Here is a 17036-nt window from a genome sequence, read left to right as displayed (position 1 = left end):
ATGACTTTAAAAAATACAGAGTTCTAGTATTAGTGGGGTACAGTAGTCAGTTTCTTCGTAAATTACAAAAAACACATTCAAAAGCTTTTAAATGGTGCCTATTAGTGTTCTTGCACCCAAAGGAACCAGCTGAATTTTTAAAGCCTCCTCAAAGGCCTGCACATGAACACAAGTAGTGGAAACTTCCAATGGTAATTAACTCTTTCCCAGGAATGTGGCCAGTTTTGCGGACGGCTCCTGCTTCTAACACAATGATTTTTAAACGAGCGCAATGAAGTGCCAAAACTCAGGTTGTGCTGAATATAATTTGCACTTAAAATTCCGCAATCATTTGTGCTGATGACACGATTTAAGGCAAATGGCGCCAAAAAAAAACAGCACAACTGAATGGAATCTCGACCCCGGTATTAACATTTGACACAGCCATTTTTAATGAATGAGAATTCATGGAGTAGAAAGTTAAGCAGCTAATTGGTTTAGTAAATGGATAGATATAACAATAGATGGAGATAAATGTACAGCGGCCATGGTGGAGAGAAATGTAACGTGAAATGTAGGGAGATCTGAACTTGTACCTTTAGCATTCATTATCTTCTAATGAGACTGGGGGGGTGGGGGGGGGGGGGTGGTGGAACAAATGGGATCAATTCTAATCCTATCTCAGATGGGTCGTAATCTGGCGAAGTGGACCGTGCACCTGTTGTAGAACCCACCCAATTTTCATTCTGTGGAATAATAATCAGGCAGATTCTGTAGTAAAAGGGTATCAAAGGGTTAATCTTGAGAGAATGTAAAGATTACCATCAACAATGATGAGGTAAGAGATCATGTGGGAGAGACTTGAGAACAGTTATAGCATGGCTTTTGAAAGAGATACCACAGGCTAGTGTGGAGTGTATATAGTTACTATACAATGAAGACTAACGTTTAAACAATACAGTCTAAGAACCTCTCTGGCTAGACTCTATATCGTGGCAGCATAAAGAACCAAATATATAACAGGCTCTATAATAGACAGGCATTCCACTCTGCCAGATTACCACCTGTATTGTCAGTAGATTAACTGATGACAGTCAACTATATAAAGAGGCAGCACGTAACTAGGACTGCTAGTATTCAAAACGATACTAGGAGGCCAAGGATTTGAGTCAAAGGCTGATAAATTAAACTTAATGCAAACAAACCTTACATAATTCACCTAATTGTCAAATATATTAATAATAACAATACTGGGAACAATCATAGGTTTCGGAGGTGTTTACTGAGAGGTCTGTGAAGATATCAAAGTAATAAAATGGCTGACAGTACAGGATTAATTATTAGATACATTAGGGCAGATGTTCTGAGGCCCCATGACATAAGCAAGGCTTCACAGCCTGCAGGCCGGTTGCAAATTCACGTGCCTGACCTCAGATGTCCCACTTTGAAGAGCATCCGATTTCACAAAATAAAGCAGTACCATAGACATGCAAGGCTGATTCCACTATTTAAATCTTGTGGCTGTTCTGAACCAGACAACTTTTGTAAAACCCTGACCAGAGTAAATAGAAACACACATCCAGGGCTGTTTGAGAGCTATTCTACTGCAGTAGCCTCTTAAAGGAGTAATGGCTTTAAATTGCTTTGTCAATTTTATTTTGCATTTTTATGTACCCTGAGCTGAATTTTGCTCTATGCATTGATTTGTTTTCCTGCACAAGTCCCCACTTTTTAAAAGGTTTTTGGAGTTTTGTGTGATTCATTATTTTTGGTTGCTGCTCTCAATTTACAAAGAGGAAAGGATAAGTATTCCACTTGGAGTCCTGATGCAAAGAGGAAAAGATGGTCATTTCTTTGGGAGTTTTGATACAAAGGAGAAAGAATGTGTATTCTATTGGGGGTCCCAAACAAGTTCCATGACTGAAGTGAGGAGGTGAGGCTGTGAAGGACCAATGACCCCTCACGCATTCTGTCTACACACATCACCACCCTTCATTCCTGAACATGGACATATCAGAGGAGTCTTGTCTTCACTCCCTTCACTTCAATGGACAGGCTGTCTCAGAGCTGAGCCATCTCCAGGGCAACAATCTGAACACGACATCTGGAGCAGCAATAGAAGTGAAGGTCACCACAGCACAAGGCTTCCACACTACCTCATCCTTCCAAGTCACCAAAGGAAACACCTAGCTCATCAGATTGTTTACAGTGCACTCTTGGCGGCCAAGTAACACCTACTGTGCTTGCAAAGTTAACAGCTTCATTGGCTTCCCAGTGAAAGGTAGCATCAGTTAGTCACACAGGTTTCTGTTCCCAAGTGCAAAGACTTGGTACTGGTGCCCATATGGGCAATAAGACTCTTTAGATCAACTGCATTGCTTTCGTGAGGAAAAAGGCTTAATCTCAGTGAAGGTTGCAGCAGTAAATGTTATCATACACCTCAGATGCCACTGTGCAGAATACTGCCATGAGGTGGTCATTGTGGAGTAGTCCGCGATGCCTGTATTAATTGAAGGCAGAACTGAGGCTTAATTGAGCAGGTGATCTCATGAGGACTCCAGTGTGATCAGTTTTAACAAGCAAGATTTATGCAATGGGTGGAGCATAGCTCAAAATCCTGAAATTCGGTAGGGGATCAGACATTACTAATTTACATATGCAATGAAGGCCTATGAATGCCAGTAGTGTGGTGTTGTTCAACAACCCCTTAATTGTGCCTCATAAAGTAGATGTGAGGCCTCACAAAATTTACCCTCAAGGGTGATGAAATTACAACCAGGTTAATCTAAGGTGTCTTGAAGGCATCTGATTAACAACTAAAAAAGATCATTTTAATCTGTACAATTCATCGATAAGACCACATTTAACATATATGTCTGCCATTACAGGCACAGTATCATCCAAATGGTTATGTATTAGAGTGAGTTCAGAGATTAGTGACAAGATTTAATTCAAGCCCTAAATCCTTGTTCAAGACAGCCAATTTGAATGCAACCAGGTTATCGTAATACTAAAGATTGTGGAATTTTTTATGCCTGCAGATTAATTGATATTTGAAGGGACATGCACCAAAATTAGTTGATGCTGTGTTGCCTAACTCTTCAGCTTGGATTTTATGCTTGCAACAGGCGTCTCGACATCTGGAAAAAGCGATGCCGAGAACCCTGCATCACCTCTTCTCTGGAAGGTCTGCTGAATCAAATGCCAATCAGGCACTTAAGTGGACAGTGGCATGCCTTCCACAGGATCAAGGACCCTGTTGGCACAAGTCCTGCCCTGGGAGCGCTGCTGGCCAATCAGAGGCCGGTACCTCTTCCACTGAGCAGCGCCACCTCGGAGGCAGTGGCTGCTGCCAGAGGAGCACCTACCAGATGCCCAGGAACAGCGCGGGACCCAGGTAAGTCAGGGTGGGAGGGGTCTCACATGGTGGGGGACGCGGAGGAGGGGAGTGTAAGGGAATCGCTAGCAAGGGCAGACGGGTGGCTCTCAACAGGCCCCCACTTCCCGATGCTGGGTCCCTCATTAAGTGCCTTTTTAATGAGACCACCGCCCATCCCCCCACCCATCGCCCCGCCCATCCCCAGAGCTGAGATGCAGCCCACACGGTATTCCTGCCATGCTTCCCATGCCATGACAGGGCTGCCAGCCACACGGCTAATTGTGGCAATGGTGGGATGAGGCCCTTAATTGGGGATTAATTGCCCAGATAAGAGCCCCTGTTGGCAGCGGGGCAGGAAGGCCGTTCACAAGCCTTCCTGCCTCGGACTTAATTTTGGCGGAGGGGTTGCTGTGGCGGGAAACCCCAACCCCCTGCCCGTCAGGATCCCACCTGATTTTATACTCTCCCCGCCTCCAAATTCAATGCCAGTAAGAGCATAAAATTCCCCTCTTCATTTAGAAAAAGGGTATTGGCTGATTATCTGTTTAAGAGCTAAACACAAGCTTATATGTTGAGTGGCAATTAGGTCATAGCTGATCTATAATGGCAGCTCCCCTTATCCCTCCCCTCCACTGTTCCATATCTCATTACCCTGACCTAGCAAAATTCGATAGATCTCAGCCTTGAAATGTTCAATTTTCTGAGTCCCAACAGCTTTTTAAGGGAAACAGTTCCAGATTTCCACCACCCTTCACATGAAAAGTGCTTCCTGACATCACCCTTGATAGTTTCTCTTTACCCATCCTATCAAATCACTTAATCGTCTTAAACACCACAATTAGATTACCCTTAATCTTCTTCACTCAAGAGAATACAAACCTAGTCTGAGCAACCTGTCCCAATGATTTAAGTTTTTTAGCTCCAGTATCATTCTGGTGATTCTGCTCTGAAGCCCCTCCAAGGTTATTACATCCTTTCAGAGGGGTAGTGCACAGAACTGAATGCAGTACTCCAGATGTGGTCTAACCAGAGCTCTATACAATTATAGTACATCTTTCTCTCCTTTGAAATCCAGCTCCCTTGAGATAAAGGCTAACATTCCATTTGCCTTTTATTTACTTTTTTCTACTGGTTGACTACATTTTAGTGTTTGCTGTACTTAGATCCCAAAGTCTCTGTTTCTCCATTATCGGGAGTTCAGATAAATGCTTTTATGATTGTTTTGCCACAGATTTTAGCTTACTCCATGAATATTGTTTTATTATTATCATAGGAACGGACTTGGCTAGAGTAATTGCTTCCCCACCCTTAGTACTGGGGATGCAATCAATCTGGCAATAGTTATTTCCACTTGATGGGATGCAAAATTCAAATCTGGTCTGAATTTTATCCCCCAAACCACCTGTTTGAATTTTGTTCTCAATCGTCATTTTGTTAAAGGACAGTCTTTTGCTTTTAGCATATTTTTAACCCCTTGCAATATCAATTAATTGCATAGCCCAGAAGAAGGCCATTCAGCCCATCATGCCTGTGCCAGCTCTTTGAAAGAGCTATCCAATTAGTACCACTCTCCAGTTCTTTCCACATAGCACTGTAAATTATTCCTTTTTAAGTGTGTATCCAATTCCTTTTAGAAGGGTATAACTGGCTGGTCCTAAATTTCTGTATCATTTTGTATTATTTGAGATGACCAAACCTAATTTGAATTTTGGGCCCCATTTGACCAGATCAAGATCAATAAATATAGATCAAATACTTTTGGTTAATGTGAGAAAATGTCAGAAATCCATCAGAATTCTGCTGGAGCTAGCAGATTAAAAACACTCAAAAACCTTTTATTCATTCCTAATGCTTCAATGTGCTGACAAAAAAAAAGTAACAAGGATAATTCAAATTATTTTGCAGTTGAATTCTCACAATGTACTATTACAGTTTGCTGATTAATGCATGGGTGTTAAATTCCTGTTTAAGATTATTTAAAGGTAGTCATTAACTCCTTTATTTAAAGTTAATGATTCTGTTAAAATAGTGTCTTCAGGGCTTTAATCCAAATATGGTAACCACTAAACTAAAAATAGTGCACAGAAGGAATGAAACTCCTTTATTATTAAGATAGCCTGTTGGAGCTTAACTTATGCATGTTAGAAAGGAGATTGCATGCTAAGACGATTTAAATCTTTAAAACAATGAAGGAAACTGATGACATCAAATTCAAGCCCTACAAACTGGTCAAGGACTAAAATCGCTTTGGGTATTGACTAAGATCATGTGGTCAAATTTGAAGGTAAAGGGATATTATCCAAGATCAGGTCTGAGATACACAATGGGTTACAGAATAGAACAATGTTTTCAGGTATATGAAGAGAACAGGACAAGAGGGCACAGGTTCATGACTGCAAAGGGCCAGTGTACAGCAGACATCAAAAAGCATTTCTTTACATAGAACATGCTCAACGTCTGGAAGTGGATGCCAAGAAGGGTGGTTGAGATAAGCATTGGAGACATTTAAGAAAGAGTTCCATTCATTGGGGAAATGAGCAGAAATCTTTTTACACAACAAGTTGTTCTGCTCTGGAATGTTTTACCTGGAAAGGTGATGGAAGCAGATTCAATAATAACTTTCAATAGGGGAACTAGATATATTCTTGAAAAGGAGAAATTTGCAGGGCAATGGGCAAAGTGAAAGGGAATTAGATAGCTCTTTCAAAGAGCCAGCTCAGACAAGATGGGCCGAGTGGCCTCCTTTGTGCTATATCATTATATCATTATATTAGGGTGGCACAGCGGCGCAGTGGTTAGCACCGCAGCCTCACAGCTCCAGGGACCCGGGTTCAATTCTGGGGACTGCCTGTGTGGAGTTTGCAAGTTCCCCCTGTGACCGCGTGGGTTTTCTCCGGGTGCTCCGGTTTCCTCCCACAGCCAAAGACTTGCAGGTGATAGGTAAATTGGCCATTGTAAATTGCCCCGAGTGTAGGTAGGTGATAGGGAATATGGGATTACTGTAGGGTTAGTATGGGTGGTTCTTGGTCGGCACAGACTCGGTGGGCCGAAGGGCCTGTTTCAGTGCTGTATCTCTAAATAAAAAAAAAATAAAAATCATTCGATGATTTTGTAATGGTAATCTGGAAAAATGAAGTGAGACGAAATGAGCAAAGGCCTTTCTTCCTCAGAATCTATCTTGCAAGACAGTATTTATTGTTTAGGAGGCCATCAACTGATTTCTGGTGAAAGGTAATTGAGGTTTAGCTTTAGACTTTGGTCACTAACACAATCATAGTCATTTCCAAATTCCATTGGTCAGTATTTCAAATGTACAACAACAACTTATATTTCTAAAGTGCCGTTAACATAATAAAATGTCTCAAGGCGTTTCACAGAAGCGTTATAAAAAAAGTATGACACTGAGGCACATAATGAGATATTAGCTCAGCTGACTTAAAGCTTACTCAAAGAGGTAGGTTTTAAGGAGTGTCTTAAAGGAGTACAGCGAGGTAGAGAGGCGGAGAGGTGTAGGGAGGGAATTTCAAGCTCAGGGCCCAGGCAACCGAAGGCATGGCCACCAATGGTGGAGAGTTTAAAATCAGGGATGCTCAATAAGCCAGAATTAGATGAGAGCAGATATCTCGGAGGGTTGTGGGACTGGGGGAGATTACAGAGATAGGGAGGGGTGAGGCCATGGAGGAATTTGAAAAACAGGATGAGAAACTTAAAATAAAGATGTTGCTTGACTGGGAGCCAATGTAGCTCAGCGAACGCAGAGGTGACGGGGAACGGGACTTGGTGTGAGTTAAGACATAGCCAACGGAGCTTTGGATAACCCCAAATTTTCAAAGGGTAGAATGTGGGAGACCAGCCAGGAGTGTTGGGAATAGTCAAGTCTAGCAGTAGCAAAAGCATCAATGAGGGTTTCAGCAGCAGATGAGCTAGGTCAGGACTGAAGTCGGGCGATGTTATAGAGGTGGAAGTATGTGGTGTTAGTAATGGCGCAACTATTTGTATATCATTGCATCGATTGTAGAAAGTCTAACATTAATGTCATAGAGTCATAGAGTTATACAGCACAGAAACAGGCTGTTCGGCCCATCTTGCCTGTGCCAGCCATCAAGCACCTAATTATTTTAATCCCATTTTCCAGCAGTTGGCCTGTAGCCTTGTATGCTATGGTGTTTCAAGTGCTCATCTAAATACTTTTTAAATGTTGTGAGGGTACCTCCCTCTACCACCTCTTCAGACAGTACGTTCCAGAGTCCAACCACCCTCTGAGTGAAATTTTTTTTCCTCAAATCCCCTCTAAACCTTCTGCCCCTTATCTTAAATCTATGCCCCCTGATTATTGACCTCTCCACTAAGGGAAAAAGTTTATTTATTTATTTATACAGCACTGAAACAGGCCCTCCGGCCCCACCGAGTCTGTGCCGACCATCAACCATCCTACCCTTCACCTTAACAGGTACATGTTGGCTCTGAACTCTCATTATTTCCTCTTTGAATGACTCCCACTGGTCTGATGTAGACTTTCCTACATGAAGCTGCTCCCTGTCCACTTTGACCATCAGTTCAATGAAAGACGCTCTTTGGTCTGCCTGAAACTTGCTGGTCTTCCAGCGCAAAAAGTTGTCCACGACCGAGTGTTGCAGACTGGCACATTCCAAGGTCCAGGGCTACGTGCTGAAGGATGCACTAAAGCTTGGGGCAGCTACTACAAAGGCTCAATGGGGAAGACCACGTGTACGGTCCTTCCACCAAAGTGAACCGAGGGGCTGGACCCATGGGAAACCACTCGGGCTGTATACACCAAATATGGTTTTGCTGTAAAATGTACATGGCAGGTAAAATGGAATGGAAGGGTTCTGAGGCAACTCATTCTTGTATTGAAGAAAACTGATTTCCTTTACACTTTTTGGAATGTCAACTTGGTGCTGTTTGAACTCTTTTGTAATGTATTTTTTTTTATGAATAAAGTATATTTTGGGGAAAAAAAAGCTCCCAGTCCACTTTGGCCAGATCCTGTTTAATCATATTGAAATCGGCCTTCCCCCAATTCAGTACTTTTATTTCTGGTCCATCTTTGTCCTTTTCTATAACTACCTGATGGTCATTATCCCCGAAATGCTCCCCCACTGACACTTCTACCACTTGTCCAGCTTCATTTCCTAGGATTAGTTCCAGTACTGTCCCTTCTCTTGTAGGACTTTCTACATACTGGCTCAAAAAGCTCTCCTGCATACGTTTTAAGAATTCCGCCCCCTTTAAGCCTTTTGCACTAAGACTATCCCAGTTGTAGCAAAGTCTATATAAAAAATAGTAATAGGGATTTATTGCATTAAGCTTAAGAAGATACTTAGGATAGACAGCTAGCTAACATTCTGGGCATCGGCCTATTCACAATATCAATGGACAAATAATTGCTTAGAGATACAACCGCTCTACCAATGTTACTTCACCAAAATTGCAGTGGAAAGACCATTTACATTCGTAATGAAGGCGGTAAGAGATCAGTTCAAGGAATTTCTTGGCTAATGTATCCTATTCAGGAAGAAAGAGTTTGAATTTTTGTACGCCAAGAATAATATTGTTTTGGAGCTTTTGACTTCCAAGATCACCCTGACAGAAACAAATGTTATTCATATTATATTACGGGCAAGTAAATTTTATCCTCCTGGAGGCAAGCTACAAAAACACTTTCGAGCCTTCAGTGGCAGCATCAATTTCTTTCAGGCCAAGTATAGCATTGTTAGATGCACAACCCCAATCTCAGAAGATCACCCTTACTGCAGCGGAGTTTTGAATGACCTCAAATTTACGGATGGTCTTTGCATCTTTCGTTCTCCGCAGCCCTGTCGGCATGTATTCTCTACAAGATTGCCAATTAGTGGAGCATGGCACTGTTTTATTTGTATATTGAATATGTGTCCTCTGCAAGCTGGAATGAGACAGTCCAAAGCTCTTAAACAGAGAAGCTTTTCACCCTATTCGTCTGGGAATAGGGCAAAAACCCAGTGTCTCACTCAGTGCACTAATAATAGTGGGAAAAAAATGACAGGAAGCATCACATACTGCTAATGTTAACTTATGGTACTGACACAGTTATATTTTTAACTGGCAGTGGTTTTATTTGATCTATCTGTATTTTTCCCCAGTGTAGAATATGACTTTAGACAACAGGAAGGCAGATTCCATCAAGTTCTACGAGCCCTGGAAAGCGAAGATGAAAGTTCACACCAGCCGCATCTACCCAGAGGGAATGCAGATATTCAGACTAGTCAGAAACAAGAGCTGAAGGGTAAAGCACGCAAGCCTAAGAAAGCCTGCTTTTGGTGTTTGTGAGCACTTGCTGTCAAAATTACTGCCAAGAAATGAGGGTTTTTTTTTGTCCCTTGCAACTTCCGGAAGTTAAAGAGCATTTAGGGGAACCTACTGCGTTTTGGGCGAGCTGTGACCAGTTGCACCAAGTGAGTCAAGTAATGCAGTTGCCATGGTTATGTGCAAGGAAAGAGGCAAAATACGAAGAGCAGAGAGGTGAAAAAAATTTGCAGAGAGACCAGTTCTACTGATGTGATGTCATAAAATTGCACAGTGAAGTGACACCTGATTAGTGTAGGTGACCCATATCATCCAACTAATTAAAGCCAATCGGTACAAGCTGATGGATCACTTTAGAACTACGTTTGGTTAATTCAGCGCTTTGTCTAATAATTATTTTTGATTAATTAACAGAATAAAACGCAGCAATAATGAATGTCGTGGAGCATTTAAGCTTCCAAGTCAGCTGGTGAAATCAGTTCAGTCTAATAATAAGGACTGCAGCCTCATTCATTATTGACATTTGCGCAGAGGGCAACATTCAGTTTTTAAATGGTCATTCTCTTTATGCCTTTTAATAGCATATTTAACATTGCAGTTTTGTGTCACTCTCAGTGCATAAGTGGTGCCCCTTTTGTACATAAACAAAACCTGAGATTGTGAGATGAAACCCGAGACTGCTGCAAAACCACAGAATTACTGGTTTATGTTCCACGTAATTCTGCTTGATCCCAACCAAAACCTTAACCCTTCTTTTGTCACAGGTGTCATTTTCTCCAGCATGTTCTACTTTAACATAGAATTTACAGCAAAGAAAAAGCCCATTTGGCCCAACAGGTCCATGTTGGTGTTTATGCTCCACAACAGCCTCTTCCCGTCTTACTTCGTCTCAACCTATCCTGCTATTCTTTTCTCCCTTGTGTTGTTGCCTTTAAATACACCTATGTTATTCACCTCAACCACTGCAATTGGTAGTGAGTTGCACATTTTATCAGTCGTGTTGTTCATAAGTCAAATACTGAATTTGATGTGACATAAATGTGCATGAAGATGTGATGAATGCAAGGAAATATCAGAGCTGGCTGATATGTCATAGCCTAGAAATGATACCTGGTGATAACAGTGAACATGTTTGTATGACAATCCGCAAAACTGAGGCACCAATCCATCTCTAATAAATGGGTTAACAGCTGCATTAATTTGGACAGAGAAAGATGTCTTTTGAACACATTAAATGTTTGTCCCCTATTATGATCAACAAGAATTCAAGGGCTAAAGAGTTGTCTCACATAACTGCCAAGCTCACATCGGTTTGGCTGCAGTTTCGTAACATTACACAGTGCGCACTAAAAATGCCCTAAGATTGATTAACAAAGGAGAAACAGACCAAAATGCTGCACGAGTCTCTCCACATAACTGAAGTCCCTCATACCTGGTATTATTCTTTTTTAATCTCCTCTGCACTCTCTCCAAGACCTTGATATTTTTTCCAACGGCAGTGCCCAGATTTGGACGCAAAACTGCAGTTCTGGCTTAACCATTGATTTCTAAACGTGTAAATTGTAATAAACAATTTTCAACTTAATATTACTGCAGGACAAACTCTTAAATTGCATTTATTAAAAAAAGTGGAACTCTGCCATTAATTTTATATTCTTCATGACAAGCAGTATCAGCAGGGTAAAAAATTCCAGAAATCCATGGGCTTGGCCATTTAAACATTAACCTATTCATTCTAATTCAGATGCTGGAAGATTGACTGTTCTTGTTTTGGTTTCCCAGCATTTTCAGTTTTTTCTTTTATCTCTTCTTGTTTCAGCACAAGTTTCCAGGAAATTCCAGCCATGTATAATAGTTATAAAAGCTATTTCTGATACCAGTCACATTTTGTGTAATATTAGTGTTCGGTTCAGCATCATACTATGGGAATTTAAAATATTAGAAGGTAAAACGGGTTAATCCAGGAAGGCTGAGATTTATTTCAACGTACTGTTCCCTACAACTACCATTGGGAACCACAGGTGAACAACTCGGGGGCATAGTGCAAGACAATACCAAGGCTCAAGAAAGCGAGGAAGAAGGTGGGGTAAATCAGAACTGGTATGAAAGTGATAACACTTTGCATTTTAGAAGCCGAAATATCATAAGAGGAAGGGGAGACTGAAGGAGGTAAGGTCTCTGTGATTTCAACCCAGTGAGAGTGCAAGAAGGAGAAAGAGCCTATAAGCCATTGCATTTGGAGCTTAGGGAGAACAAGAGGAACACTGGCCATAATATTTATTATAATAGAATCAATCAAGAAAGATTGAGACAGAGATAGGGACGATTTATGCGAACAAGCTTTTGGAGTGTGAGAAGGGGTTTAGAAGAGGCACCCCAGATAGGGAGGGGTCCTGACATCCTGGACGGACTTGGGCTTTGTAAAGAGTCAAGAGTTGCCTAGGTAAAAATGTTAATTTCACATAGCTTCTTGACAAATCAATGGGGAGAAAGAAAATCACAACCAGATGCTTCTCAAAATATGGGATATGGACTCATGCACCAGAGAAGCTTTCACATTGATGCAGTTTATATGCCGTAAAATATGTGCAGGTAGAAGGGCGCAACTTAGGCATAAGAGGGGCTTGAATGTTGCATTTTACAAGACCAGAAACATGATGGCTCGGTTGATAAAGACAGCATGCAATTCAAAAGTTTCCTGTTTGATCCTCACTGAGTGTTCAGTTAGCTGATATCCACCATGGTGGTTGTAAATTAACTACGATTGACCTTAGAGCCCCATGGGATAGGGAAGGACCAAATCAGATTGGGTGCCGTTCCTGAGAACTTGCTCATCACTCCTGCTGGGACCTGCAATGTTGGTGGGCGTCAGAGGACAGCAGCGTCGAGCTGGACTGTGATATCTGCTCTCCCTACCCAACACCCACAGTTCAACAACATGCTGAGACACGCTGTTGAGAATCACAGATGAAGACAGGATAATTGGCTGAGGTACCAGAGAATTAACAGCAGCCTTTCAGCAGAGAAGACGACACAATTGCCAAAGAAAGAAAAAAATCTATCAGATTTGTTAGAAAGAGGTAAAAATATGAAAATTTATCTTGAAAAGTGCGAACGGAAGTAAAATAGCAAATAGATTTGTGTTACATGTGATCATGTATATGGGTGTGTCTTACCTCAGTAAAAAGGGGTAACACTTGTCTAATAGGCATATGGGGTACAGGTGAATTTGTATACTGTCTGTACAGGAATAAGACTTTCCTTTGTATGTTACTGAATATAATTGTAAAATACATTCAAGCAATGATATTTTTTGAACATGTGTCACTTTGATGGCTTTTCATTGCACACAAATCAGTCAGCTACTCCTGCTGATCAACATATAAAAATAAAGAAATACTTGTATTTATATAAATGTTTCATCACGTCAACAACTAAAACTTTTCACCATGAATTTCTCTGGGGAGTGCAGTGCTTTTTGGTGTGTAAGTAAACAGAGTAGTTAAAGCAGTACATTCTGGAATCAACCAAAAATCAGGCTATTTTAGACCCAGTAATGTATAATGAGACAGGATTAATGGATCTCATAGCAAAGGCTCTAGGCAAGAGTGATCATAACATGATAGAATTTCACATTCAGTTTGAGGGTGAGAAACATAGGTCTGAAATTAGTGTCTTAAACATAAATAAAGGCAATTAGAAAGGTATGAAAACAGAGTTGACTAATGTGGACTGGGAAAATAAGTTAAAAGGTAAGAAGGTATATAAGCAATGGCAGACATTTAAGGAAATATTTCATAACTCTCAACAAAGATATATACCATTGAGAAAGAAAGACACTATGAGAAGGATGCACCATCTGTGGCTAACTAAGCAAGTTAAGAAGGTTATCAGATTGAAAGAAAAGGCGTACAATGCTGCGAAGGTTAATGGTAGGCCAGAAGGTTGGGAAAATTTTAGAAACCAGCAAAAGGATGATTAAAAAAATAAAGAGGGAGAAAATAGAATATCAGAGTAAGTTAGCAAGAAATATATAAAAACAAAGAGAATAGCTAGAGTAAGCATTGGTTCCTTAGAGGGTGAGACTGAGGAATTAATAATGGGAAACAAGGACACGGCAGAGATTTTAAATAAGTATTTTGTATCTGCATTCACAGTAGAAGACACAAAAAGTATCACAAGAATAGTCGAAAATCAAGAAGCAAAAGGGAGGGAGGCGCTTAAAACAATCACTATCAGTGGAGAAAAAATATTAGAAAAACTAATGGACTAAAGGCTGACAAGTCCCCTGGACCAGATGACCTGCATCCTAGGGCCTTAAAAGAAGTGGCTGCAGAGATAGTGGGTGCATTGGTTGTCATCTTCCAAAATTCCATAGATTCTAGAAAGGTCCCAGCAGATAGCAAAACTGCAAATATAACACCTCTATTCAAGAAAGCAGGGAGGCAGAAAGCAGGAAACTATAGGCCAATTAACCCAACATCTGTCATTGGAAAAATGCTGGAATCCATTATTAAGGAAGTAGTAACAGGACATTTGGAAAATCATGATATAATCAGGAAGAGTCAACACGGTTTTATGAAAGGGAAATCATGCTTGACAAATTTATTAGAGTTCTTTGAGGATGTAACAAGCAAGGTAGATAAAGAGTAACCAGTAGATGTGTATTTAGATTTCCAAAGGGCATTTGATAAGGTGCCATGTAAAAGGTTACTGCACAAGATAAGAGTTCATTGTGCTGAGGGGTAATATGGATATAGGATAGAGAATTAGCTATTGTACTGGCATCTTTCCATCTGTGAGAGATGATGAGGAATGCAGCTTCAGAACTTTGGTGAGGTCAGATGAGATCATCTGTTACAGTCTTTTGATGGCTGAACAAGCTGATTGTTTTTTTTTTATATTTGTTTCATGGGATGTGGGCATCACTGGCAAGGCCAGCATATGTTGCCCATTCCTGGCTGATGTTGTAAAGGTGGTGGTGAGCTGCCTTCTTGAACCACTGCAGTCCATTGGTGTGAGTACATTAGGGAGGGAGTTCCAGGATTTTGATCCAACGACAGTGAAGGAACAGCAATATATTTCCAAGTTAGGATTTTGTGTGGCTTGGAGGAGAACTTGCAGATGGTGGTGTTCCACGTATGTGCTGCCCTTGTCCTTCTAGGTGGAAGAGGTCAGGGGTGTGGAAGGTGCTGTCGAAGGAGGTATAGTGAGTTGCTGCATTGCATCTTGTAGATGGTACACACTGCTGCCACTATGCGTCAGTGATAGAGGGAGTGAATGTTTAAGGTGGTGGAGTGTCGATCAAGCGGGTTGCTTTGTCCTGGATGGTGTCGAGCTTCCTGAGCATTGTCGAAGCCGCACTCATCCAGGCAAGTGGAAAGTATTCCATCACACTGCTGCCTTGTGCCTTGTAGATGGTGGATAGGCTTTGGGGTGTCAGGAGGTGGGTTACTCGCCACAGAATTCCCGGCCTCTGACCTGCTCTTGTAGCGACAGTAATTATGTGGCTGGTCCAGTTCAGTTTCTGGTCAATGGTAAACCCCAGAATGTTGATAGTGCCTTGAGGCCTTTAATGTCCTCCTGTATAGGTTTAATATCTCTTTGAAACATAGGAACATAGAAAACTTACAGCACAGATAGAAGCTATTCAGTCCATTACATCTGTGCTGTTCAAAAAAAAGCTGTCTAGCCTAATCCTACTTTTCAGCTCTTGGTTCATAGCCTCATAGGTTATGGCACTTCAAATGTAGATCCAAGCATCTTTTAAATGTGATGAGGTTTTCTGCCTTTACCATACTTTCAGGCAGTGAGTTCCAGACTCCCACCACCCTCTGGACAATGAAATTCCTCCTCCTCTCTAATCCTTCTACCAATTACTTTAAAATTATGCCCTTGGTTATTGACATCTCTGCTAAGGGAAAGAGGTCCTTCCTATCTACTTTATCTAGGCCCCTCATAATTTTATGCAACCACAACTAAATCTCCCTTCAGCTTCATCTGTTACAAAGAAAACAGCCACAGCCTATCTAATCTTGCCTCATCTCCATTCCTGGCAACATTCTCATAAATCTCCTTTGTATCCTCTCTAGTGCGATCACATTCCTCCTGTAAAGCAGTGACCAGAAATGTACGTCGTATTTTAGCTGCGGTCTAGTGTTTTATACAGTTCTAGCTCCATACTCATATTCTATACCTCAGCTAATAAAGGAAAGTTATCCTGTATGCCTTCTTAAACACCTTATCTACCTGTCTTATAGCTTTAGGGATTTGTGGACATGCACTCCAAGTCCCTCTGTTCCTCCACACTTCTCAATATCCTATCATTTATTGTGTATTTCCTTGCCTTGTTTACCTCCCCAAATGCATTACCTCATACTTCTCTGTATTAAATTCCATTTGTCATTTTTCTGCACACCTGACCAATCGATTGATATCTTCCTGCAATCTACAGCTTTCTTCCTCATTTTCAACCACTTGGCTATTTTTTGCATTCATCTGCAAACCTTTTAACCATTCCCCTACACTTAATCTAAATCATTGATATATACCATGAAAAGCAAGGGACTTAGTATTGAGCCCTGTGGAACGCCACTGGAAACAAACTTCCAGTCACAAAACACTTTACCCTTTGCTTCCTGTCACTGAGCCAATTTTGGATCCAACTTGTCACTTTCCTTTGGATTTCATGGGATTTTGCTTTGCTGACCAGTCTGTCATGTGGGACCTTGTCGAAAGCCTTGAAAAATCCATGTAGACGACATCAAACTTTCTACCCCCATCGACCCTCATTATTAAAATTCAATCAAGTTAGTCAGACACGCCCCCCCCTTACCAAATCCATGACTTTCTAAATAACGATTTAGACTGTCTCTCAGAATTTTTTTCCTAAGTTGCCTATCACCGATGTTAGGCTGACTGGCTTGTAATTACCCAGCCTATCTCATCTGAAAATCAGCAACTCCTAACAAAACAGCACTTCCTCACAAATCCATTGGAGTTTTAGTCTGAATTACATGTTCAGGTCCTGGTGTAGGACTTAAACCCATGACCTGTTGATGCAGGGGTGACTGACTGAGGTGCTGTAGTAGCTTGGTTTTATGTCTCCCAGTTCCTCAGCCTGTATGACTAAGAAACTTCCATGCTCCAACCAACTCTACTTCTTTGATATCCGAATTGACATACATTTGGTGATTTAACTAGAAATAAAAATACCCAGTGAGTGAAGGGACTTCACAGCGTTGCCTGGCCCAGTTCTTACTGCTAGCTGCACTTTATAATACAGCTCATTTAACAGTGATTAAGAGCTGGAAACTGCACCCTCTACTCGCCACCCTTATGGACTTTACCCACTAATCCTTCAGGGGAATCCAAG

General features: G+C 41.2%; 2 protein-coding genes across 14 annotated transcripts in view; one reads left to right on the top strand and one right to left on the bottom strand.

The window, feature by feature from the left end:
- The window catches only part of LOC137375787 (dedicator of cytokinesis protein 2-like), a 690449-nt gene that overhangs the window by 373223 nt on the left and 300190 nt on the right, over positions 1–17036 (bottom strand). The window lies entirely within an intron of this gene.
- LOC137375788 (protein INSYN2B-like) overlaps positions 1–17036 on the top strand; it is a 136073-nt gene that overhangs the window by 67644 nt on the left and 51393 nt on the right. For 3 of the 11 annotated variants that reach the window (XM_068043223.1, XM_068043222.1, XM_068043224.1), the window contains exons 4-6: positions 3108–3376; positions 9504–9641; positions 11481–13045. The exons of 1 other annotated variant lie outside the window; for it this stretch is intronic. In XM_068043223.1, the coding sequence (XP_067899324.1) occupies positions 3108–3376; positions 9504–9641; positions 11481–11620 (547 nt within the window). In that variant the 3' untranslated portion in view covers positions 11621–13045. Of the gene's footprint in view, positions 1–3020; positions 3080–3107; positions 3377–9498; positions 13048–17036 lie in introns of those variants that run through there. 7 more of the 11 variants (XM_068043236.1, XM_068043229.1, XM_068043227.1 and 4 more) reach the window with 7 other exon arrangements.

This window comes from Heterodontus francisci, chromosome 12, assembly GCF_036365525.1.
Source record: "Heterodontus francisci isolate sHetFra1 chromosome 12, sHetFra1.hap1, whole genome shotgun sequence".
Classification (NCBI taxonomy): Eukaryota; Metazoa; Chordata; class Chondrichthyes; order Heterodontiformes; family Heterodontidae; genus Heterodontus; species Heterodontus francisci.
The sequence above is the reverse complement of the archived record's forward strand: the minus strand, read 5'-3'. Positions and strand labels throughout refer to the sequence as shown.